This window comes from Hylobates moloch, unplaced genomic scaffold, assembly GCF_009828535.3.
Source record: "Hylobates moloch isolate HMO894 unplaced genomic scaffold, HMol_V3 SCAFFOLD_9, whole genome shotgun sequence".
NCBI lineage: Eukaryota > Metazoa > Chordata > Mammalia > Primates > Hylobatidae > Hylobates > Hylobates moloch.
In genome coordinates, this window is record NW_026652284.1 from 46389732 (window position 1) to 46417031 (window position 27300).

The 27300-nt window shown below is 42.3% G+C and overlaps 1 protein-coding gene across 1 annotated transcript; it reads left to right on the forward strand.

Annotated features, from left to right (window-relative positions):
• Positions 1-521: 521 nt before the first annotated feature.
• On the forward strand, positions 522-26465 carry OPRK1 (opioid receptor kappa 1). Its single transcript, XM_032759781.2, has 4 exons — positions 522-711; positions 1074-1378; positions 17065-17417; positions 22357-26465. The coding sequence occupies exons 2-4, from the start codon at positions 1122-1124 to the stop codon at positions 22887-22889; spliced, it is 1143 nt and encodes a 380-aa protein (XP_032615672.1). The 5' UTR covers positions 522-711; positions 1074-1121; the 3' UTR covers positions 22890-26465.
• Positions 26466-27300: the final 835 nt, after the last annotated feature.

Here is a 27300-nt window from a genome sequence, read left to right on the forward strand (position 1 = left end):
TTAGAGCAGACGGAATGGAAGAGAACGCAAGGAAATATTCTATTTATGTGTCTTTTAAGTCATTATTTTATGAACTGGTCTTATTCTAACTGGATCATTTTGTTACTTTCTTTGGATGGGCCATTCAAATAAGCTTAGTTCCTGACTGCGAACTATGCAGATAAGAAGTTCTGGACACAATATGAAAATCCAGGTGCATACTTGCACTAAATAGGCATGGCCCTCCTTTTTACTAAATCTAAATGGCTCAGTCTCAGGTCTTGGGGAAGGCTGCATGGCTGGGGACCAGGCGGTGTGCCGCTCGGGCAGTTAGTGGGCCGGGCGAGCCTGCAGGGCTGCAGGGGACGCGGGGCTGGGAGGCTGAGGAGCTGGGGGCTGACTCCGGGCGGGCGGGGCGGGGCGGGGCAGGGACGGGCCGGCCTGGGGCGGGCGCATCAGCCAAGCTCTCCGCCCGCAGGCCCCCAGCGCCCAGCCGCGTCCCGGCTGCGTGCCGCCCCGCTCCGCCCCGCAGAGCCGCTGCCAGTAGTAGGAGCCGCGCGCTGAGAGGCGGGGGCTGCGCTCTGCGGAACAGCAGCCCTCGGGCCGAGAGCGGGGCTGGGGTCCGAGAGCAGGTGACTGCAAGAGCTGAGCGGGACTCGTGAGCGCGCGGTTCAGCACCTACCAGGGCGTCCCCTAAAAAACCTCGCCTTCGCCTGTCTCTGGGAACCATAGGTAAGCTTTGGGCTTTCGAGGCGCAGTTCTAGGTAGAGCTCCGTGCTAGGAGCTGGGAAGGGGGCTTGACCCTGGGGACTCAGGCAGTCTAGGGACAGTTCCACCAGGGGCCGGTGCCTAGAATTGGTGAGGGAGGCACCTCGGGAGCTGGGGGAGAAGGAGCGAGCGCTCTTCGCCCCTCTCCGGCACCCAGCCGCGCGCCTGCTGGCCGGAAAGGCAGCGAGAAGTCCGTTCTCCCTGTCCTGCCCCCGGCGACTTGCGGCCCGGGTGGGGATTCGCAGGCTTCGGGTCCCCAGCGCCGCTGGCCAGGCGCGGGCAAAGTTTGCCTCTCCGCGTCCAGCCGGTTCTCTCGCTCCCGGCAGCCCCGCAGGTGCCACCTGTCCTCGCCTTCTTGCTGCAGTCGCCCCACCATGGACTCCCCGATCCAGATCTTCCGCGGGGAGCCGGGCCCTACCTGCTCCCCCAGCCCCTGCCTGCCACCCAACAGCAGCGCCTGGTTTCCCGGCTGGGCTGAGCCCGACAGCAACGGCAGCGCCGGCTCGGAGGACGCGCAGCTGGAGCCCGCGCACATCTCCCCGGCCATCCCAGTCATCATCACGGCGGTCTACTCCGTAGTGTTCGTCGTAGGCTTGGTGGGCAACTCGCTGGTCATGTTCGTGATCATCCGGTGAGCGCGGGTTCAGCGCAGCGCTGGGGGCTGGGCGGGGCAGGGAGTGAGGGTCGGGCCCCGCCACTGGAGAAGCAGTGAGGGCAGCCGGCCAGGTGGTGGGGACTCTGTTCCGTGAAGGATCCTGGAAATGCTACAGGGTGGCTTCCTAGAAGAGGTGAAGGATTTTCTGGGAGTTTTTGGTGGAGTGCTGAGAGGTTCACACAGGCGAATCCGGGAGGCCAGGGGCGTCTGGAAGTTTTCGGAGTGATCCCCCGACCCCACCCTAGGGCCCAGTGTTTCTGCTAAAAACTCTATGCGCAGGGCAAGGTGCCAGGGTGCTGACAACAGGGTCAGGGACTCCTGGTAAAGGAACTAATCCATTTGCCTGGTTGCCTGCGCCAGTTTGGAGCACTTTGTTATGCCGTTTGCAAATATTTCTTAAGATAAATTTCAAGCCCACCCAATGCACTGAAGATAATTCCGAATTTCCTGGGACTCCTCAGATTGGTGTTTTGACTTATGAAACAAAACCTGATATATGCTCTAGCGTTGTTGATATGCATATATGAGCCTTTTTAGTATCAAATGGCATCCCATTTGTTAGGAATATCAGTAAATAATATTTATCCTCTAAAACATGGCCTGTGGAGATTTTCAAAAACTACTTCGCTGTTTTTTTTTTTTTCCACCATGAGAAATTGAACGTTTTATTTTATTTTTTTTTTTGTGTGTGTGGAAATTTCTTTAGGTCAACTTCTAATAATAAGTATCCCAATATCCACATATATGCTAATTTTCTGGTAAGCAAAGTGATTCTGACTTTAAGAAAGAAAAACAAGAAAAGAAAAACCTAACTTTGTTCTGCACTTTTCTTAAGATAGATGTGTTTCATTTTCTGGGAGCACTACAGCTTTGTCAACACACCTGTGAGAGGGAGTAGGCAGCTTGTGTTCCTTTGAGAAGTCTCTATGAAATAAGGGCGGGGTGCAAGTCACCCTGGCTAGGGACTCTGAAAGGATGAATAGCTGATTTTTTAAGCTTGATTTTAGTTTTGAAACAGGCCATTTATTTATTATGAACTTTAACAACCATATCATGAATGGTAGCATAAATCTTTCTCTTGGAAAATTATCATAATAAAAATACTGCTTTATTTTTATTTTTATTTTTATTTTTATTTTTTTTGCTTGAGAATGTCAGGTCTTTTATTCCTATGTATGCTCTGACATTAAAAACTATCATTTAAATCTCCAAACACATATTATAAAGCTCATTTCATCAACAACTAGTGTTTATAGCTTGGGGCCCTTGGTTTTCATAATTGCCTATTGCATTTCACAGGAATTCTATCCATGATGAGTAAAGGTTATAGAAGGAAGGAATATTTTAAAATTAAATTGTTTGTCCAAGTCATTAGTAATCTCAGGGCTGGCCTCCACTAAAGAGACAATTAGACAAAAGAAAAGACAACTGTATTCTGAATTTTAATTAAAATTTTTAGGAGATCTTTGGTACAGAAGCTATTTATTTGGTGGTGGGGTAATAGAAACATTGATAAGCAAAAGAAAGCTCTAAGAAAAAAATAGCTCTGTTTCTACCCATATCATATTTAGGTGCTCAAGTAAAACAGATACATATTGTTGTTATTTGAATGAGCCCCTGAAGTCTCCAGTTTGAAAAGAGCTTTGTAGTTGCTCTGCAACCTTTTGCAGACTAGGATTAAAAAGAATGAGGAATCCTAAAATAACATTTAGATGTTATGTGCAAATATAACTCCATGGGGAACATTTGACTTGTAAGAAGGAAAAAAAAAATCCTGTAGATTAGCTAGGACTTTTAATGGATAGATTTCCCAAATATATCCAACACTAAAGTGTGTTATAAGGGGGTAAGTTCAGCTAAAAATATAAAAGAAGTTGGATGGTTCACATACATCATTCTCCATTCTCCCATCTCCCAATACTTAAAGGTTACGTTTGATGATGAATGAAAAGTGAAGAGTTCTACTGCCGTCCTGGAGTGCCAACCTACTGAAATCTATCTAGTTCACTTATGGCTAGAGCACATACATTTTAAGGTCTTCACAAATGAAAGGTTAATGTCTAGTGAACCTAGTTCACTTAAGTCTATAGCTAAAAAGGAAAAGGAGTATTTAGTATTATTTCATGATGATAGATGGTTCAAGGATTGAAAAATAAAACCTTTGAAGTAGAATTGATGTACTTGGGTTTATTTATCTTAGGAAAGGAAGAGACTAAAGATCGGAGAGAGGGTGGCATGAAGTGGGTTGCGTTGTGATCATCAGGCCTGCGTGCAGAACCAGGGTGTGGAGGCCCCACGGCCCTTGTTACTGAAGAGACTGAGTAACTGTGCGTGAAAGATGGAGGATACTATTTTAAAATATTTTACATGGGAAAGGCTCCTAGCATAGTTCAATCTTATAGAAAATCATTGTAGAAATGGAACTTAGATGCTCAGAGTGTGGGCAGGTGCAGATCTAGACTGTTCAGCTCAGACCTGGGGATAAAGAGCTGTGGAGAAAGATATGGCTACTTTTAGGCCTGCCTTACAAATAGTTTTTCCCACCTCGGGCCCCTGGAATGCTGCCTCATATCTTCTGATTTAAAGTTTCAATAGTTCTCATCATTTAGTGTGTACCAACTGACATAATCCCTTGATAATTAGGGCACATTAACTTTCACTGTGGAGACCTTAAAATGGCAGTGCTGCAGCCTCCTCACTCATCAGGCTTTGGGGTTTGTGGTTGTTGGGTGTGAATATGGGTGTGACCCTCAGGATTCTTTTTTTTTTTTTTTTTTTTTTTTTTGAGACAGAGTCTGGCTCTATTGCCCAGGCTGGAGTGCAGCGGCGTGATCTCAGCTCACTGCAACCTCTGCCTCCCAGGCTCAAGCGATTCTCTCACCTCAGCCTCCTAAGTAGCAAGGATTACAGGCATGTACCACCATGCTAATTTTTGTATTTTTGGTAGAGACGGAGTTTCACCATGTTGTGCAGGCCGGTCTCAAACTCCTGACCTCAAGTGATCTGCCGGCCTTGGCCTCCCAAAGTGCTGGGATTACAGGTGTGAGCCACTACACTCCGCTGAACATCAGGATTCTAATCCTGTGGTCTCCTGACTTCCTCCTGTGCAGGATTCCCCTGTGCAGTCATCATTTTTCATTAATTAATGAACACCATGACACTCACACCCCTTTGCCCCACCAGAGGCAGCCCTACCTCTGACATCATAAACATCCATTCTGCCACTCTTACCACAACTTCATACATGTTCGACTTTCTCCTCCCTTAAAGAAGGTAACTAACATTTAATGAACACTTAATAATTGTCAAGCAGGTAAAGCTACCTTCTTCATGTGAATTATGTAATCTTCACAACTATAGGTATATCATTACCATACCCACTTAACAGATAAGGAAACGAAAGCGCAGAAAGATGAAATAAACTAAGGTTACACCTGGGTAACTCACGGGTCCAGAATGATGCCAGTGGCCTGACCGTAGATCCTGTGCTCTTATCCATTCTGTTCCTTATTTCCCACCATACCACTCCTGCAGACATTTGGATTCTTTCTTTCTAGGAGGTTCTACATTTTCTCCCAGACTGTCTCTTTTTCTCTCCCCCATCCTAGACTGCATGAGCTATCAATTAAAGCACTGTCTTGACAACACACCCAAGTGTCCTGCCTTCTTGTACTTCTGCCAGTGTCTTCCACCAAAGCCTTAACCCTTGATCAAGCTAGTAACCTACCTTCCTTATTCCTATACCCAGCTAGTTGGATGCTGTTGGATAAAATAAATTTTATCTTTGTCAAGACAGTCACCACCTTCAAGTATACCTGACCCTAATTCTCCCTAGAAGTTTTTCTGTGTCCCTCTTCTATTTTCCAGAAAGAGCCAATTCCTTGCTTCATTTCCCATTTTAAAAATGAATTCAAATCTGCCCTTATTCCCAAACCCTCCACCTGATCGTATTCTCTTCATGGTCATATTCTTCGCTCTCTTTATCATATTCTCTTCATCAGTGGTCTTACCCAGTAGTTCACCAAGACACTGGAGTGCAGCCCTCAGGAATACTGCTTCTCTACATACTCACTTTGGCAGCCACCTTCCCTGCATTCTGTTTTGTCTCACAGGAGGATTCTCCTTCCTTCTATCCAAGGCTAATTCCTGCTCCTGGGTTTTGAAGCTCACTGCCTCCTGGGATCTTTACCATATAAGCTATCTCCTTTCTACTGTGTCTGCAATCTCTCCCTCTTCACCTGCTCTTCAGCACATGAACATACCCAAGCATCTGTCATCTTACAAACAATCAACAACCCACTATCCACCAACCTTCCATTTTCCTCATTTCCTTAGCTAGTGTCCTTTCATCCTCCTGCCTGTCACGGGCAGGCAAGCTTCTTGGAGGAGTAATCCCGCCTCTTTGTTTCCTTTTCTTCCACCCCGTCCTCTGCCCTGAGCATTTGAGCTCCCCGCGATGTTCCTTCACCAAAGCCCTGGTGTGTGTTTCAGATGCTCATTTTAGGCCACTTTCTCTTGCCTTGTGTGGAGCGTCTGGCATGCTTGGGCGACCTTAGGTCCTCACTTTCTCGAATAGCACCCTCTCCTTGGCTTCCCCCACATCCTCTGGCATTCTCCTTGCTCCCCTGCACAGATTGCCCTTCCTCTGAGGTTTCCTAAATGCTCATATTCTCCAGAGCCTTCTCAGCTCTCTTCTGTCCTCACTTTGCATATTCTCTGTATTAATCAAGGATCAGCCAAAGAAGCAGGACCAGTAGGGGATGTCCATGTTAAGAAATTTCTCACAAAAAAATGGCATAGGTGACTTTGGGACTGGCTAAGATAGGAAGTCAAGAGAGACAAGCTGCTGCTTTCCAGGCAGAATTTCTTCTTCCTCAGGGATCTTCGGCTCTGCTTTTAAGGTTCCCACTGATTGGATCAGGCCCCATTTTCAGATTACCTAGGATGATCTCCCTTGCTTAAAGTCAACTGATTATGGACTCAAATCACACCTACAAAACACCTTTGCAGCAGCACCGAGATGAGTGTTTGAAGACCTGGGGACTGTAGCCTGGCCAAGGTGACTCATCACACTCCCTTTCAATGGTTTCATCCATTCTTGTGGCCATAACTGTCAGGTACATTCTGACAAATCCTAAATCTAATTCTCTCTCTCTCTCTCCCAGTTATCCATGCCTTTCTGCAGACCCAGCTGGCCTCCTTCCTTCTAAATGGCTCAATGTGATGATCTCCCTGGCACCTCAGGTTTCTAGAGCCTCCCTTAGTTTGCTGAGGCTGCCATAACAAAGCACCACAGACTGGGTGGGTTAAGCAACCCCTGTTGTTGATTGTCTCACAGTTCTGGAGGCCAGAAGCCCGAGATCAAGGTGTCTGCAGGGCTTCCCCTGAGGCCCGAGGCCTCTCTCCTTGGCCTATAGATGTTGCCTTCTCCCTGTAACTTCACATAGCCTTTCCCCTACACATCTGTGTCCTAATCTCTTCTTCTTATGAGGACACCAGTCATAGCAGATTGGGGCCCACCCATATGGCCTAATTTACCTTAATTATCTCTTTAAAGCTCCTGTCTCCAAATGCAGTCAGCCCTCATTCCATATCTGTGAATTCTGCATCCATGGATTCAACCAACCATGGCTGAAAAATGTTGTTTTTTTAAATTGCACCTGTACTGAAGATGTACAGACTTTCTTTCTTGTCATTATTCCATAAACAGTAGAGTATAACAACTATTCACATAACCTTTACATTGTAGTAGGTATTATAAGTAATCTTGAGATGACTTAGAGTATAAGGGAGGATCTGTGTAAGTTATATGCAAACACTATCTCATTTTATATCAGGGACTGGAGCATCCATGGATTTTGGATCCGACGGGGGGGTCCTGGAACCAATCCCCCAGGGATACCAAGGCAGGACTGTACAGTCACATTCGGAAGTACTGGGGCTTAGGACTTCAACATAGGAATTTTGAGAGGACACGGTTCAGCTCAGAACACTGCCCATCCTCTTTCTGTTCTCCTTAAGAGGACATTCTGTCAAGCTTCAGTTTTCACAACAATTATGTATATGTTCTCTTTTCATTTATTTCTGTAAATTAATTATAAGGATAAACAAGGAAATTTTGTTAAGAAAAATAGGAGGAATCAGAAAATTCTTTGATCCTTGGTCTTAGTTTAGCCTATTCCTTTTCTCATTAGTTGTAATTAATTTGTTGCTATCACAATACAGACTTATAGGATTCAATCTCTCATGAACCTTCCTCTGGGAGACCTTTGCTTCCCTACAGTTCAGCCTCAGCAGTATTGAAATCTCCCCAAAGGGGGAAATTTGTAAGGGTCCTCGAAGAAAACAAAACTGCAAAAGTACTATGGAAACAGTTACATTTCCTGAACTCAAATTTCTGCACCAAAAGGGCCAACTCACTCAAGCTTGCTAGGCATAGAGCTTGGTCCTTCTAAAAATACTCATCATCTTGTTTATAAATAGCAGGATACGGTGTTTCTTCCTCAGTCCACTGAACAGAAGTTCCAGGCTTCCTCTGCTGGGATCATCTTAGGTTATGGGCCATTTACTGACTCATTCAAGTCACTCCTGGGCCAGTCTGGGCCTCATGGTTGTACTTGTCTCAGCCTCACCAAAACTATGTGGCTGTCCTGGAACTAGAGAAGTGTGGGACGGAATGGGGTGACAGAGGGTCTGGCACAATGCCTGCCTCTTCTCTCCCGAGTTTCTTCTTATCCCTCCTTGAAGTATGTGTTATAACCACTGTAGTTGTGTGTACATACATGTTCCACATTCTCATAAGTGTCAACATAGCCTACCTTAGATAATATCACCAAATCACACATACAGAGGCATTAAAAAAAAGCAAAGGTTCAATATAGTACCTGTATAATTCACCAATGGCTGCCCCCTACAGGACACCAGTCTTATTTTAGGCTTTGGTTAATATAGTATGTTCTAATTTTTCTTGAAACTGTCTTTAATTTCTTGATCCTGTCTTTAAACATTTTCTTTAATACAAATGTAGCAAAAATAACTTCAGAAATTATTTTCAAGAGACTATCTTTCATTTTTCAAAGTAATTTGTATACATTTGACAACCTTTTGAAAGAAAATTGCAACTGCTTACATGGATTAGCCAAATTATTTTCTCCCCTGAGGGATGTGTGATCACAGATGGAGGCCAAAGTCTCGTGGAACTGCTTCTCAGGGATCAGAGACTATACAACTGCAGAGAGAGAGAGAGAAAGAGAGCAAGTGAGAATGCGAGAAACCAATTAGGTGATCAGGTATGGAGGTCCTAAACTTTAATAGACTCCAGGAAAAACTGTAGCCTTCAAAATCATTTCTTGATTGTGTTGACTTTACTTGTTTTCTGATGCCTGTCTCAGAGTTAGTTTCAGAAGGAATTTGCTTCTCACTGGTACGAATAGATCCACTCCATGACTCATTCAGCTGCATCTCATCCGCAGCAATATTTTCACGTGGCCGTGCAGTTGACACCTCCCTTCATTCCCGATTAACTTGGATGCACTTCATTGTCATGGCCCCAGGAGTCTCTGTGCTCAGCTAAAAACCTCAAATTGTATGGCTGCAGGACAGTTGCCTTTTGAAGGTTTAGCTTATGTGGTTTCAGTGGTGCAAGTAATACATACTTAGAATCATATTAACAAGAGGTGGTTTCAGAATAACATTTATTTATTCCTCAACAGAAAGATCAGCAGCAGTCCCTTTTTTTCCCTTTGGAGGGGGTGCTGGTTTACGTCTTTGATAAGGAAGGCTTATATATGAAGAATAGATTTTAGGAGTGGGGATAATACTGTAAATGGCTTGTTTAACACTTGCCTTCTCCATTGGCCAAGCAGGTTGGAATTTCAATGGAGGACGACAAAACCATGTGATGAATTGAGAGATCCCAAAGGAACTGGTGTGAAGCTGGGCAGGGAAGCCTTGGGTTAAGAATGGCTGGAGTGGCCGGGCGCGGTGGCTCACACCTGTAATCCCAGCACTTTGGAAGGCCGAGGCAGGTGGATCACGAGGTCAGGAGATCGAGACCATCCTGGCTGAGAGTGAAACCCCGTCTCTACTAAAAATACAAAAAATTAGCCGGGCGTAGTGGCGGGCGCCTGTAGTCCCAGCTACTCGGGAGGCTAAGGCAGGAGAATGGCCTGAACCCGGGAGGCGGAGCTTGCAGTGAGCCGAGATCGCGCCACTGCACTCCGGCCTGGGCGACAGAGCCAGACTCCGTCTCAAAAAAAAAAAAGAGTGGCTGGAGTTACATGCAATCAGAGATCAGCTATGATAGGCGACAGGACTGATTTTCAGAGCTCCTGTTGAGCTCACTCAAATTCACAACACACCTGTGAAATGAAGATTGTTAGAGCTCGTTTTCAGATAAGGAAATCAACTACAGAGGTATAATGAACTGCCCAAGGGCAGGCAATTGTTAAATGATCAGTCCAGTATCACAGCCCAATTTGCTTAGCCCTGAATCTTCTCAGCGCCCTCTGCCTGGCTGGGTTGCTTCCTGTCCAGTGGAGGACTGGCTTCATGGGGAGAGGGCAGCGTAAGAGGGCCATCGTCCCCCTCTCCATGTGCCCACGCTCTGTGGCTTGCTCTGATTTAGGTCAGCTTTCTGTATAAAAATAGGAAAACTAATTTTAAGTATCCATATACTGCTAGGCATCCGGGTAGTTGTGCCCTAGGAAACTGCACGCCAGTCATTAGCGAGATGCCATTTTCTTATAGGTGCTGTTGGGCGTGAGAAGCGCTCACCCTGCACGTACCCCTGAATGCACTAGAACGTTCCTCCTAGGGGTCCAGAGGCGCATGATCCCACAGCCGGGACAACTGAGAGGAGGAGCTTAGCAGCTCCCAGGGGCACTGGCTGTTCCCGTGGAATCATCGCTCCCCGTTACCCTTCCATCCTTGCTTGCTGCCACCCTGCATGGATAGCCTGCACCTGCGCGGGGCTGTGCGTCTGGAGTCCTGATCGCACATGGGTGCCTGCTGTTCTCTTGATGGCTTTGCGCTTTGCACGCAGGAGAGTGATTCTGGAGAGCTGCAAGGGCCTGGCTCCTATGTGAGTATGACTCCTTCAGAATACTACAGACTGAGGGATATCAAAGTCAGATCCTTTGAGAAGCAGTGAATTTAATTTCCTTATCTTTCCTTTCCATTTTCCTTTCCTTCCCTTCTTCCTTTCTTTCTCTTTCCCTTTCCTTTTCTTTTTTCTTTCCTTTCCTTTTACCTTTCTTTTTAAGCGACAAACAACATGGAGTCTCTCTCTGTCGCCCAGGCTGGGGTGCAGTGGGGCAGTCAAGCCATCCTCCTGCCTCTGCCTCCCTCCTTTCTTTTCTAAAATTAATAAACTACGGCCCCTTTAGAAAAAAAAAAAGCTACAATTTCAATAGTAAATAACCCAGAAGAGCATATAGCAGTTAATTTCATTGAGATGAACTGAAACTAACTGAAAAATTTAGTGAAACATTCATTATGTTTTTAAGTAAGTTCCACTGAAAAGTCACGTCAGCACGGTCATCATTCTTCATTTTATTTTTATTTTTTAAACAGACTTTTAAAAAAGCAGTTTTAGCTTCACAGAAAAATGGAAGGGAAGTTACAGTTCCCATATAACCCATGCCCCCACACATGTACAGTCTCCATTCTCACATTTCCCCAGAGTGGGGCATTTGTGGGGCTGATGAGCCTGCATTTACACATCATCACCCAGAGGCCATACTTTACATCCGAGTTCATTATTTCCCCCCCTCCCCCCCACAAGCTTTGGTGAGGAATAATTGACAAATAAAAATTACATATATTAAACATGCACAACATGGTAATTTGATATACATTAATTTGTGATTACCACAGATTACACAGCCATTACCACACACAGTTACCATTTTGTGCATGTATGGTGTGTGCTGGGGGGGTGAGTACACTTAATATCTACTCAATCAGCAAATTTCAAGATAAGCAATACAGTATTGTTGATGCTAGCCCCCTGCTGTAAATTGGGTCCCCTGAATTTATCCATCTTACACTGAAGCTTTGTATCCTTTGACCAGCCCTCTCCATTTCCCCCACCATTTCTGATCATTTTGCACATCAAATCTAGAATGCCATGCATCTGGAAGACACGCCCAGGAAAATGCTTGTTGGCAATACAGAGAAAAGAGCTCCCAAACTCATCTCTGACCATGCTCATCTTCCATCGTTTGTGAAAAAGGACTGCATTTTCCCTGCTGCTGCAGAGCTTTCCTCCTACTGAGTTTGGTGTCTTGGGCATCTTTGGACTCCAAGGACAGCTCTATTGTTGTAAGAGAGCCACCAGCTTCCTGTGGGTCCGTGGCATTTGATCACGCTTGTGTTTTCACCAAACGGCATTTGTTCAGGTGCATTCTATGGACCTTTAGGTTTTTGCTGTATTAAAGGAATCTATTTAGAAAATCACAAGGGCTTTTGTTTTGTTTTATTTCCCTTTTCTTTTTTATTATATTGGAGCTGAAGTTTGAGTTCCCATTGTCTCACTAGTTTGTGGTTTCAGGCAAGTCACCTACTCCCTTTTAACTCAGTTTCCCCACCCCCAAAAATGGGCCTATGGAAAAATTCCACAACGTACATGACATTGTTTTGTCCATTGAGGGGTAGTATTTAATGTATTACTATAGTATTTCTGCCTGGACCTTGCCCTGTTTCTCATGCTAAATGTTTTCTACTCTCATGATGCATACTTGACCATCCTCATCAGAATGCTTTTCAACATCGAACTGCAGGAAGTGGCAGTATTTATTTCTCTGATAAAATACCTGATTTTTAAAGAAACCTTGAAATAAGACAAGCCTAAGTTCCTTTACTTATTACATATAGATTCCAAGAACTGAAAAACACTGAGAGTATTTCTAAGATGTTTTCTCAAACTTTTTCTCTTCAGAAGAAAGTAGGGGCAGTGGTATCTTATGGGATTGTGATATGGCTTATTAGGGCTGTGGTAGGTAATTAATAACAGTAACAACAGCAGGAGCAGTCATGTGACAATGAAGGCTGGCATTCACTAAGCAATTATCAAGTACCAGTCTGGTGCTGAGTGATTTTATGCGTGTCTCATTTAATCATCATGACAACTTTATCAGATAATATGAAATTCCCCAAACAGTGTCTGTCACATAATGTCATCAATAAATGTTAAAGTGATTTTTTTCCTTCTGGTGTTCAGGGCCCTCTGTGGCCTGACACTACTGTTCCCATCCCAGGCAGCCACCTGTGACTCCTCAGCAGGAACCTTGAACCAGGAAATCCATTTCCTCATTGACTCTGAATAAGACACTAGCCAGAAAGCTTCTCTGTCTGTCCAGATCTTTCTCAAAGCTCAAGATCCTGCTAAATTTTCTCTTCAAAATATGTCCTGATTTCCTCACGACACAGCAATCTTTCCCTTCCATGGATTCCTATAGTTCACATTATAATCTGGTCTCAGTTTAAAAGATCCTCAGAGCCAGGATCTGTATATTGGGTTTTTCAGTCATTCTCAAAGTCTAGTATACTGCTACTTATGGGGTAGAGAAATGAAAGAGTAAAGACAGGGGAGGGGCCATGCACATAACTGGAGAGGGAGGAGAGGGTGCATGCGTCACCATGGGGGACAAGTGCAAGGGAAGACCCAGAATAACTGAAATCAGTGCAACTGAAAGTGTGTTGGTTTGAAAGGTATATGGTAATGAGTCATCAAGATTAAAGGTTTATTATACTATTGTCATGAAGGTGAAAAGGAGTTCCTGATTAAAGAAGCATCATTGAAATTTAAAAAACAGAAAACAAACCTAGGCAATGCACCTCAATGGGAAAGCATGCTAATAATCCAATAATTACCTCCTCTACCTCCTGCATATTGTCTGAGTACAGCCGTGCATGGAAAGGACAGGAAGTCCTGAGAGTGCTGTGTTGCAGGATCAGCTCCCCCTTCTCAAGTGCCACCTTTCTAGCATGGTGAGTGTCATGTCCTTCCAGAAACCCTGCCTGGTGACACTGGTTCCTGACATCTCAGCAGATAACTTTGTTCCCCTCACCATCACACAAGCACCAGTGGCTGCCAATTTTGAAGCCACCCCTCGCTTCTCTGTAAAGAGAAGTACACTAGGATGGTCTTGAGTTAAAGTGTCATTGGGGAGCATTTCTAAGTCTCTGGAACACCCTTCACCCTGTTGCCTGGCCACCATAGCCTTCCCGGTGCTCACAACTCAAGTTCCCCAGGTAAACCCTCTTTCCCGGCCTGCCCCTCACTTCCCATTCCACTCACCGTACTGTTTTTGCAGGTCTGTTACGTTGTCAATTTAGCGAGGACAGCCCACGGACTTTGCTCTTTTCATACCATATGCTCCTGCGGTGTGTATGCTCAAAAGTGCAGCCACGAGCTGCCAGCCCACTTCCAGCTCCTCCACACAAGCCAGAACTTCCCACCCAGATGGTGCCATTTTGCTTGAAATGCTTGTGAATTTTTGTAAAGCAGTGTGGGTGAAATGGAAAATAATTTCATATCATAGCATAATGAGAAAGCTTGCTTGTTTTTTCAGTGGTGGACATACAATGAATGAAAAGACTGGCTAATTCTGTTGCGGTTAGATACAAACAGTACCCTGGGGCTCAACCAGACTGCCTCTGAGCATCACAGCGTTGCTTTATATTCACGTTCACAGAGTAGTCCAGTGTAGTACACAGAAGACTATCTGAAAATATTCATTGAATTCAGAGTTTATTCATTACTTTTAATTATACTCATGAGTTCTCCCCTTCTAGTGTTATAGGTTTATAAGCATGTGTCTTCCAGAAACCTGGAAGGGGGCCCTGGCTTGCCACCCCTTCCAGATCCTCCTACTAAGGTCCCGCCTCTGCTGACACCAAACAAATCACTTAACTTACCTGAGCCTAACTTTCTTCAGCTATATGAGGGAAAAGACATAAGTCTTTCAGGTAATCTAGAAGGGCAGTAGTTTTGAGAATCAAGTAAGATACGTGGAAGTCAAAATACTGGACTTTGCAAATTACAAAGTGCTGGGGAGATATAAGAATGGACGAATTGGGATCAAAGCCCCGGGTTTAAATTTCTGCTATGCCTATAGTTATATCACTTTGAGAATTTTAAAGAAAATCCTGTGATTCTTAGTCACTTCATCTATAGAATAGGGATACCAGTACCTACCATATGAAGTGACTGTGAGGATGAAATGAGACGAAGCTTGGGGAATGCATGGCAGAGGGCCTGACGCAGGCACTCGGAAATGTGGTCAGTGTGATTATTGCCTATGCTCATCTCTCTGAGATCTGAAGATGGCGTTTGAATTCTTTACATGTTCAAGTCTTATGCAGTTTCATACATCTAGTGGCTATAAATATTTTGAAAAACTAAAATTAAGCTATCACTCTACATTGTATGACTACTTAAAGATGCACATTACATTTTATGGTAATTTATCGATCATTCCATTCATGTTCTTTGTGTCAGGTCCTGGGGCTCCTTTTTATTCTCACCTTTTATATTTAAGCTGAATTGGGTAAATATGACCATGGATGTTACCTAGAAACTACATTCTTTTATGCTTTCTGTGGTAACTGGTGGCTTCCACCCACGTAAGAAGGGAGGTGGGAGTTGGGGAACATGACATAGATCAGACATGCTATCTGGGTCAGATGCATTCATTAATTACCCCCGGAACTCTATGAGATAAATATTATAGTTTCCATTTTATAACTGGGGAAACTGAAGCTCAGGGTGGTTAAGGACCCTCTAAAGTATACTTGTTAGTTTGAAAAATAAGGACTAGAACCCAGGTCTGCCTAAGTTTATAGCAAAAAGAATGCCACTCTGACTTCATAAAGAAAGAGGGGAATACCAGAGTCATAAAATACAAGAGCAGGAGTCAGATTCCTGCCGGAATCCTTGCTAGTATCTGGGGTTTTGGGGTGGGAGGAGTTGAAAAAGTAGAAGATAGGTTTGTAAGATGCATTTTTTTTTCAAACATAAAACCCTATTTTTTAAGAAAATATCTGAATAGATAGCATTTCAGTCTTTCTCATTAGAAACATGTGGCTCCTTCTCAGTAACTGTCCTTGCTTGGCTATCTCTGCTTTTGTAAAGCTTGTGCTATGAGAACTTGGCCATCCATGTTTAGTCACTACCTAAAACTTATAGGTCATTTAATAATGTCTGAATAAAAAGTATAAAGTCAAAAAACAGTTGTAAATAAACTCCTCGCTTTCCAGATTAAATCACTCTTTAGTAAGCAGAACATCCAAATGGAAACTAACAGATACCAACTCTAGTACCTGTCTTCACAATGCCTTCCCAGCTGACCCCAAACACAGCCACTTCCTAATGAGTAGAGATGGGAGGTGGGGAGGGAAGGCAGTGGACACTGAGGCTGGAGTGTGATCCTGTGTGTCAGGCCATCTACTGCCCTTGTCTCATGTACTGTGAGTTAGGTTTTATGATTCTTATTTAGCAGGAACTGAAAATCAGATAAGTCATTCTCTGAGTTCAGACTCAGGACTGTCTGAGTTCACATGAGACCACACTGCCTCCAAGAGGAGCCAGGGCTGTTCTGTTCTATCATGAAATGTTCAGAGTTGTTTCTCATGTGGAAATTCATGTATCAAATGGGGCACACTTGAATCGTGACAAGGTCTTCAAATCTGAGGCTGTAGAACGTAATCAACATATGGATTTTCCCAACATATTTCAGCTCTTGGCCTTTGAAAACCTGATAGTATGGTTTGGAACATTTCTTTAATACTCTATGGATATTTGAGGAAGCATTCTCTAAGCAAAACAACCCTCTTAACTCAGTCTTAGTTGAAAATGAAGTTGTCCTAAACATCATGTTATAATGTAAAGAATAACTCAGGCATAGAAGCAATCTTTCTTACCTACCTTGAAAATTACTCTTCTCTCAATTGGAGGATGAGACATATTACATGCTTAGAAAATATCTCAAGGAGTAAAGAAAGACAGAATTATTTATCTCCTACTGTACCATACTATGCTTAGTGCTATGACGTGTAATAGCAGAATTCAATCTGCCTTATTTATACAATATATTTAAAATGACAAATTAATGGTGCACTGGAGAACAAAAATCAGCAAACCTAATTGTGTTTCAATCATTGCAACGGAGCACATATCAAAATTGAAAACCGTTTTGTATTTTCAAAATACATCATAATTATAATGATTGATTTCTCAAAATAACTCTGAGGAAAAAAATGTTTTAAACAAGTCAAAGAAAATGAATATAGTGTTTTAAAAATGCTTAAAGCCAAGCGACTCTGGGCAGGATTAAGATGAATTGTCAGCCACAAAATAAAGATCTGTATTATATGCAGTGCTAGATCTATATGTCTATTCATCTATCTCTGCTGTCTTCTGTATCTTCTATATTTAAATTTTTTAAACAAAGCACTAGAATAAACAATAAAGTCAGAGATCTTTGTCTATTTTTCCTATCAATGTCTAGAACAGTCCTTTTACATGTTAGACCATCAATGAATATAAGAATAATTGAATGAAGAAGCAAAATCAGTAATCCAAAAGCTATCACAAACACATTCACCTTATGGGTTTGACTTGAAAATGGAGGGAAATGCTATTGTTTCTTTTCTTTTAGATACACAAAGATGAAGACAGCAACCAACATTTACATATTTAACCTGGCTTTGGCAGATGCTTTAGTTACTACAACCATGCCCTTCCAGAGTACCGTCTACTTGATGAATTCCTGGCCTTTTGGGGATGTGCTGTGCAAGATAGTAATTTCCATTGATTACTACAACATGTTCACCAGCATCTTCACCTTGACCATGATGAGCGTGGACCGCTACATTGCCGTGTGCCACCCTGTGAAGGCTTTGGACTTCCGCACGCCCTTGAAGGCAAAGATCATCAATATCTGCATCTGGCTGCTGTCGTCATCTGTTGGCATCTCTGCAATAGTTCTCGGAGGCACCAAAGTCAGGGAAGGTAAGAGCAGTCATTTTCATTCTGTTCATAAAAATGTAGCTTCAAATTATATAGACTTAATTTGAGCGTGAGTAGGCCACATATTTAGTGGAAATCGATGCCAAAAGACGACGGAAATGTAGTGCCTAAATCCATGGAAGATGAGAAGTAGAACAATTTTGTGTCCCTTTCCACTTCTAAACACAGAATGCAATAATGACATTGCCAGAAGAGAGATGCCCGACCTGTCTCCCATTCTGGCAATGTTTAGTAGAAAGTGGAGGGGTGAGGATGAGGTAAGAAACCACAGGCATGTGGAATTTTAAAGTACAACCTGGCAAGTCCAGGACACACCTTCTCACTTCTTTTTTTCTCTTTAACAAGGGATATAAATTATTGGCGACATATGCTGGTTCTTTCCTCTTTTATTCCTAAAGGATAACCTCCAAATCACTATTTTAACAGCTTTGGCTGTAGGCCATTCAAAATCAAGTTAACAGATGGATGGTAGTTACAGATGAGCAGAACCACTTGACTTTGGACATACCAGGTTTTACCCCATGCAAACCAGCCAGTTGATTTTTTTTTTTTTTTTTTTGAGACAGAGTCTTGCTCTGTCACCAGGCTAGAGTGCAGTGGCGCGATATCGGCTCACTGCAACCTCTGCCTCCCGGGTTCAACCTCAGCCTCTTGAGTAGCTGGGACTACAGGCACACGCCACCATGCCCAGCTAATTTTTCGTATTTTTAGTAGAGACAGGGTTTCACCGTGTTGGCCAGGACGGTCTCAATCTCTTGACCTCGTGATCTGCCTGCCTCGGCCTCCCAAAGTGCTGGGATTACAGGCGTGAGCCACTGTGCCTGGCCCCCCGTTGATGTTTTTCCCGAATTTCTAGGACAGTAGTTCTCATTCTGGGCTGCACATTGGAATCACCGGGGTACTTTAGAAACCACTGCTGCCTGCATCCCACCCCTGAAGGGTCTGGTGTAATTGACCTGGGGTACAGGCTGGGTGTCAAGATTTTTGAGCTCTCTCCAGGTGACTCTGACCTGCAGCCAAGGTGAGAGGTACTGTTCTAGGAGTTTTGCTTTACTAGCAAAATATAAAGCTATGGAAAGCATCTTTGTTCCTCATAGAAATTAATGATGGGGAGGCAAACAGAATAGTCACTCTGGGCCTACTCATGCTGTTTAATGCTCCAGCAGGTATCTAAATGCTCCAGTTTACTAGGGGGTTCATAATACCTGTGAGAGCAGATAACTGAGTGTATTTAGTGAGGACTTTCCAGGTCATAGTGAAAGGGCAAGGTGCTAAAATCATAGCTTGTCTTGCATGATACATGGTTTGTTTGCTTTTAGACTTAATCTAGTTAGGTTTCAGTTTACAGTTTTAGGTTCACAGCAAAACTGAGCAGAAAGCACAGAGAAGCACTTCCATTTACTTCCATTTACCCCACACAGGCACATCCTCCGCTACAGAGTGGTTCATTTATTACAGCTGCTGAACCCACACTGACACCTCGTTATCACTCAGAGCCTGGAGTTTACAGGAGGGCTCACTCTCCGGGTTATGTGTCCTGTGGATTTGAACAAATGTATAATGACTTTATTCATTGTTTTTTAATGAAGCTGATCTTTTCCCTCTGAAACTACAAAATGAATTTCTAGCATAGCCATAGCAGGTGTCAAGCTATACTACTAGGTAAATTTTAAGAAATGCCCAACTTTCTTTATCATATTTGCATTTCAAAATATGATTAATCACACATAGGATTTTGTTTCTTCATGCCTACAGCAAATAGAAATAAAGTGCAAGAAACTTTTCTGAGGCAAAGCTTTCACTCTGTGAACGTAAAATGTTGACTCTAATATTTTCCATACTGTAGTATATGTGTGTGTTTTATGTGAGGATTCATAGTCTGCTCTTACTTTTATTATAGTAGCTAAGAATTATTATAATCGCTATAAGCAGAAACAATTATTCTTAACAAAATGAATACACACAAGAAAAGCTGTAGTTTAGCTATTAGAACTAACTCTATAATTATGACAACCATGAGATGCTGGAGCAGGAGCCAGCAGAAGCCACAGCCCTCTAATATTAATATATAAGGAAACCAAAATCTGCTTGTTAAACTGAGGCAGTTGTATGGATACTTCAATCTGAAAATGTCCCCTTCTTCCTGAAACAGAACATTTAATAAAAATGGCATGCTTGGACAGGAATTTCTTTTTTAAAAATGCTTAGTTTGTATGAATTCATAATAGATGTACATATTTAGGGGGTACCAGTGCTATTTTGATACAAGCATACAATGTGCGATGATCACATTAGGGAAATTGGGATATTCATCACCTCAAGTATTTATCATTTGTTTGTGTTAGGAAAATTCCAATTTCACTCCTTTAGTTATTTTGAAATATATAATAAATTATTGTTAACTGTAGTCACCCTCTTATGCTACCGAACATGATCCTTTTTCTTCTAAGTGTGTTTCGTATGCATTAACCAACCCCTGTATATCCCCCTCCCCACAACCCTTCCCAGCCTCTGGTCACCACTAGAGGTTCTACTCTCTATCTCTGTAAGTTCAGGTTTTTTTTTTAACCCCCCAAATATGATGCTTGAGGACATGTGATGTTTGTCTTTCTGTGCCTGGCTTGATCCCCTTAGCATAATGTGAAGTGCACTGGGATTCTTGATGATTGCCTCAGCACTCTCTTTACGCTACAAATTCAGCTTCATTGACATTTCTGGAGGATATTTCCAACTCTGTAGTGGGACATTTGTTTCCCAAAGTCTTGTAAAGTAGCTGTTGTTAATTATTTCACCCAGTCATCTAATACTTATCATCTCCCACTACATGCAAGACAGTTTGTTTGGGAGGAAGCTGAGCCTCGGAGTTAAAGGTCTATCCGAATTAAACAGCAGCCCTGTGCGGCTTCTGCTTAGCTTAGCTTAGCTGGTGACTTTTCCATAATAACTACTGTAATTAGGACCCACTTTCGAGAGTTTGTTATTCATGTGATATGTATTTGTTTGTTCATTTATTTAACAATTTATTCTGTTTATGCACCACATGTTCCAGGTACCAGCCTAGGTGCCAGGGATTCAGTGTTGATTAAGGCTGGCTGGGTTTCTCCACTAAGGCAGTTCACATTCTGGATGGAGAGAAAAATGTTAGGAAGGTAACACACAATTACAGATCAGACAAGCTTCTGTCTGAGAAATTGGGTGAATATAACATGTAGACAAAGTAAAAGTTACCGAGAAGAGGACCATTTAAGAGACAGACCTCCATCTAAATGTCTCTGAAGTGACATATAAGCTGAGGTCAGCCACAGGAAACAGCTGATGCTGAAAACAAAAGCTAAGCAGAAAAAAACAAACCAAACCATGGTCCCTACCTCCAAGGAAATTCTTCTACCAGATTCAACAAACAAGTCAAAACCCAGAATAGAATATTTATATTGAACTCAGATTTGTTTTTCATGTATCACCCATCAAAAGTTGCTTAATGGATATCTTATATTCTGTGATAATAGTAATGATTTAAAAATCGTTTACCATAAACACTAAAGCAAAAGTTAATAGTCTTCATAGTAATATTACTTTGGACAATGACTTTTTTAAAAAATCAAAAATGACAAATTTCTCTGGAAGTGTTCATTTACTACTCCAAGGTTTGATCTGATATTTCATTGATACATGAAGGTCTCTAAGATAGTCATCTTTATTAATTGTCAAAAATGATTATATCCTTCTTATTTTAAAGTATATGTAATTAAAATTCTAGTAAGATGGGATATTCTATTAAGATTGCATTAAAATGTTTTAGAAAACATTAATAGAGCTATTTTGCTATTTAGAAAATATTCATGTGCTATTTTTGAAGCAGATTTTTCCAATGTCAGAAGAAAATATTTTCATTACTGTAATCATGCTCATGGTGTTGCTCATGACTACCTTGTCTGTGAGGAAGGACCAGGGCAAAGAGAGCTCTGCTGTGTGCTCGCTGACTGCCCAGGGGCAGGGGTTGGAAATGTGGGCTAGCTGGTGTTTGGGGAAAGGCGAGCCCATGGGACACCCACAAAAATAGTTCAGAAGGTGTCCATCCTGAGTTCCTGGTCTTCCTAATATTAAGGCTACTCCAAAGAGAATACTACCCAGCAAAGAGAAGCAGAGCAAATGTAGCAATTTTCTAAGTAATCACATACAAATATTTGTTTTATCTGAGTTACATAATAATGTTGGTAAAAATGAAAATAAATGTGCCTGATTTACTCAGAATTCCCTTGATGATGATGATGATTCTCCCCCACCTCCTCCAAAGGTTTTACTTGTGTTTCAGTAATGCCCTTAATCACAATGACTGTCACTGGTTCCATTAAATCACAATACTTCAGTCATATTTAAATAAATTGCATATCAATTTTTATTGACCCACATAATGATTTCCTGTAAACCAGTTAATGTTTTTCAAACAAGTTGGCTTTTGTTAAATTCAGTGGCTAGATTTGAAATATTTAGTCATTTATTACAAATAGGCATTAGCTTTTTCATTGCTAGAGCCTTAGGTCTGGGGGAAGTGTTAATGAATGGAAATAGAAATAAGTACTCATACTATACATTAACTCTTTACCTCTTCTGCAAGCCATCAGTGTCAAACCAACTTCTGCAACTAGATGAGCAAGATTGCCAGCTAATCTTAATTCTACAGTATTGTGTATGTTACCAGTAAACAGTGACTATCATCATTGTTCCATGCACAAAGATTAGGATGATTAACAAAATACAGTATTCATTAGTAATTTGGTGATCTACTTCAGGTAATGTCATCTTACCATAATTGGACCATTGCAATAAAAGGTATTAAAATTCATATTTAAAACACTTTGCAGCCACGGTAATAACAATAACAGGTTTCTGTGTGTTTGTGGTTTTTGTTGCCCTCCTCCAGACGTGGATGTCATCGAGTGCTCCTTGCAGTTCCCAGATGATGACTATTCCTGGTGGGACCTTTTCATGAAGATCTGCGTCTTCGTCTTTGCCTTCGTGATCCCTGTCCTCATCATCATCGTCTGCTACACCCTGATGATCCTGCGTCTCAAGAGCGTCCGGCTCCTTTCTGGCTCCCGAGAGAAAGATCGCAACCTGCGTAGGATCACCAGACTGGTCCTGGTGGTGGTGGCGGTCTTCATCGTCTGCTGGACCCCCATTCACATATTCATCCTGGTGGAGGCTCTGGGGAGCACCTCCCACAGCACAGCTGCTCTCTCCAGCTATTACTTCTGCATCGCCTTAGGCTATACCAACAGTAGCCTGAATCCCATTCTCTATGCCTTTCTTGATGAAAACTTCAAGCGATGTTTCCGGGACTTCTGCTTTCCACTGAAGGTGAGGATGGAGCGGCAGAGCACTAGCAGAGTCCGAAATACAGTTCAGGATCCTGCTTACCTGAGGGACGTCGATGGGATGAATAAACCAGTATGACTAGTCGTGGAGATGTCTTCGTACAGTTCTTCAGGAAGAGAGGAGTTCAATGATCTAGGTTTAACTCAGATCACTACTGCAGTCTGACATGAAAAGATAGAATTTAAAATGAACTTTTAGAGATCTCATGGTCTGAAGTCAACAGATGCAGACCATGTTCATGATCAGTGGAAACATCAAGGACAAAAGGTCCACGCAACACATGCACCTCTTCTCTAGGGCACAGAAGCGAGGCAGAACCTCAGTTCCTCTGATGAACAAGGAACAGGTCTTTTCCTTCTGGTTTCCTAGGTAAGGTTCAGCACCCATCTGCGGTGGCCTTCCTATGAAATGTAGTTTCAAAAGCTCAGTTTAAGAAAAAAGGAAAAGAAAAAACATTGCTTTCAGAGCTCAGTGGGCATCCAATCCAGATGTTTAACAATGACAGCAACAACCTCCAACGGAATGAGAACTATTTCCAGGGTTCATGCCCAGCTCACTGTATGCTGTGTGGACACGCATTTCATGTGGCTGTGTGGTAAGAATTACAGCTTACGTATGGCTTGGACCCACATCTGAGGAATCTGATGTTCACTTATACCAGAACATTATCTTGCTATTTATGAAATTATTTAAACATTCAAAAGGTTGTTTTTAACATGGTTTAATTTCTCGAAAACTACAGTTTTTTTTCTTAGCATGCTATTCAGGTAGACAGTCTTATAATAAAGCATGTCCCATTGTCAAGAAACAGAAAGTGGTGTGAATACCACTGAAAAATATATATATAGTATCTTCTGTAAATAATAGTACCTGTGCAAATAAGAAATAGGCTTGCCTCCCAGCCAGGCAATTTCCTGAGGGCACACTAATGATATCCCCTGAGTTGCTAAGTTGATGCTGAGACATTTTGCTGGGAATTAGTCATGGCGTGATCTCTTTCGGACTCCCTGAATACCATTTAGTCCTGTAACAGTGCTCACAACTCATGTGTTAATGAATCACAAAGGCTTTAACTAGCTCCCAGGTTGTAGCCTTAGCAGGATCTAGTTTATTTGCCACACCTCTTTATGAACATATAGCGATTCGCAGATCCTCTCTATTCACAGAGAGGAAGGTGTTTTGCTTCTGTAGATCTCAAGGTACTATTTCGTGGCTCTCAGCAGGAAGTAGAATTGTTCCTAAATGTGTGCTGAATGAGGACATGATGTCCCTCCTGGTGCCAGGACACATCCTGCATGGCATTCTGTGAAGGGCATACCTGCTGAGGATAATGCCAGGAGCAGCACATTTAGGGCAATTTTGCTAAAACTTCCAGATGACATATAAATTCCCTCTTTTTCCCCCTGAAACTTACCATTTCAGAGGTAATGGCTTTTTCTGTAATTTGCCTGAGAAGAAAAAAGGGATAATTTAGAAATAACACTCCAAGCCTATGTATTATTAGGGCAGCATCCTCTGGAATTTAATAGAAAAATTGAATATACAGCCCTATGTAACTACAGACATCATTACAACTGTCAAGTTCTGTTCACCATGCAGAACTTGGTGGTGTATGTACTCTCACCTTTTGGAAACAAAACCTTTCATTGAAGGTTTTACACGTGGCTTCAGAATGTTAACTCTGACCATGTTTGCCTCTACTCCAGATTATCATGGCACCTAACACAGATTACATATGGCAGAATGGAAGTGATTTCTCCTAAGGGAAATGAAGTGCTCTTTTGAGTATTTCTTGTTTTATTGAGATGCCTATCTGCCCTTGTATTTTTATAACTGAATGTAAATAGGAATGGCTTAAATACTGATTTACACTAATCCTATAGTTAAAAATATTGGCTATGGTACAGGAAGGATATCTACATAGAGGCTAGTTCCAGAAACAAGCCCTGGTGAAACAGGAAATATAAAAACTTCTTTATGGAACAGGAAAACCCAGGAGACTTTCTTGTCAGATTCCTTTCCAGTGCAAAGTATAACAGAGATAGGATTGTGAGATGAAATCAGAGTAGTGTGTTTCCTTTAATTTTTTCTGTCTTCTTCTTTTTTTTTCTTTTGAGACAGAGTCTCGCTCTGTTGCCCAGGCTGGAGTGCAGTAGCACAGTCTTGGCTCGCTGCAACCTCCACCTCCTGGGTTCAAGCAATTCTCCTGCCTCTGCCTCCTAAGTAGCTGGGATTACTGGTGTGCACCACCAAGCCCTGCTAATTTTTGTATTTTTAGTAGAGACGGGGTTTCACCATGTTGTGCAGGCTGGTCTCGAACTCCTGACCTCAGAATATTCACCCGCCTCAGCCTCCCAAAGCACTGGGATTACAGGTATGAGTGGCCACGCCTGGACTGTTTCCTTTAAGTTAGCACTTCACGTGCTCTTATAGAGTTAATTGCCGTTATTGGTTTGCCTGATTTTCCTGCATCTCCTCATATGTAAGTCTGCAGCCCAAGGAGAGAATAGTAGCTGTATGTGCCCATGAGGGGTGTCCAAGCTTCTTGATTCTTGTTAATATCGACTCCCCAACATTGAAAAAGGAGTGAAGAAGGGAATATCATTTTAGGGTACTGCTTTAAAGGAATGATAAAGTAAACAACGTGGCAGGGAAAATACCACTAGCACAAATGTATTTCTTTGTCAAAGTGTGTACACGCTTTCTGTATGTCCTGATGTCCTGCTGTGAAGCAGGGACCACATTGCCATTTATTCGTTGTTCCAGGCAATGCATTTGTCCAAACCCCTCTGGCTCTCTGATATCTCTCATTTCTTGATGTTCCTATTCTCTGACCTCAACAAGGAGGAGACTGTTTGTTGTGTCTCTTTGAGACCAGAACTGCATGTGTTTAACCTTCAGATCCATTCTCTACATGAACCCTATCTTTCCACCCTGGTAAGAAGGTCTGGAAGACAGGTCCTAACAAGGGGTCAGAGAAGGCACAGAGAAATGAACCAGCCATGCAGGGGCAGCACTGAGGAGGAAACCCCCCCCGCCACTCTAACTGGGAGGAGAGTGGAAACACTCTTAGTGTCTCAGAGTTGATGTCTCAATCTAAGAGCATCCCTCGAGTTTAAGTCAAAACTCCAGGCTTAATACCAAAAATAATACATCATTTGGAAAAATAGCTTGAAGAAAAAAAATCAATAAAGAGTCACATAAAATCTTAAGCAAATGGTTCTATTCTGTGATATATTACTGAGAAATAAAGTTCTTAAACGTGTATAACTATTGTCAGACAATTTATAGATGTTTCATCTAGTCCTGGGACGAAATAAGATGACTCACGCAAATGCAGGGAGCACATTGGCTGACTTTAAATTGGAACATTGTAAAGAGAAAGCTGTGAAAGGTTGTGTGTCCTATCAATGTGATTTATTTTCTAACCAAGAGCTATTTGGATGATTCAGTACAAATACAAAAATCACATCCAAAAGGGGTATAACCCAGCTTCCTTAAGGCAATTTTCTTCTCTGAAACAAGAATATACTCATATGTTCTTTACTATAATGTATATTATTTTTATCTTGTACTTTAAGAGATGATAATTATGCATTGTATATACGACTGTGTGCCTTGCAATAAAATCAAAACTGTACCTGCTAAAAATCACAACAGTCAATTATTGTGGTAAATTATTTATTCTATAATTACTTCAGTGATGCTGCACTTGAGCAAGAACAATGGAAACTGTTTCTCAAAACTATAAGGGTTACTCTAACTTTCCATCCATGACAATGCTGTGGGTGATTAGTGGATAAAAACAAAATATGTGAGGATCTAAACTGTGATCTTTAGTTCCCAGACCTGTGAATTGTGGGGAATCTAAACTGTGGTCTCTAATTCCCAGACCTGTGAATTGCTTAGGATAATTCACCTGTTTTCACAATAATGCTGCCAGGACCCCAGAATCAGTGTTACCTATTGCTCTCACAATGAAAATCCACTTTTTTCACTACAAAAGCATGCAAAATTCAAAATCAAACTGTTCCATCAATAAAAGCATAAAGAAATAGCAACTCCACCTGGAAACACAAGCAGCCTTCTGCCCTGCTCCCAGTACAATACAACACATCTCTGCCGAGAATGATCTGTTTCTAAACCACATAGTATTTTACATACAAAGAACAACTTAAAACCCAGTATCTTGACAAAAGAAAAAAAGCTTCTTGCTTGTGGAAGCAGAAGCAAAACTTAGGCATGGGAAGTAAAAAGGGACTCATTTTGCTAATTGGGAAGAACACACTGCTAAGTCCTAGTCTCTTTTCAAAACAAAGCAAATTTCTTATTCGTGTTTATCTTTGATTGGTAAGTCAATTTCATAAGGGATTGGAGTGCAAGTGTGGTAGGGGCCTCTGCTTCCATTTTCAGTGGAATCTGGTTGGTTAATGAAATGAGGACAAAAATAAGTTAGAAAAAGTCTAAGGAAATAAGAGAGCAAATAGTT

What these genes read in the sequence shown, in the direction of transcription:
- OPRK1 (XM_032759781.2), top strand. Translation starts at nt 1,122, where the DNA reads ATGGACTCCCCGATCCAGATCTTCCGCGGGGAGCCGGGCCCTACCTGC. An exon ending in GTCATGTTCGTGATCATCCG is followed by an intron (nt 1,379 to 17,064) that starts GTGAGCGCGGGT and finishes CTTTTCTTTTAG; the next exon opens with ATACACAAAGATGAAGACAG. An exon ending in AGGCACCAAAGTCAGGGAAG is followed by an intron (nt 17,418 to 22,356) that starts GTAAGAGCAGTC and finishes GCCCTCCTCCAG; the next exon opens with ACGTGGATGTCATCGAGTGC.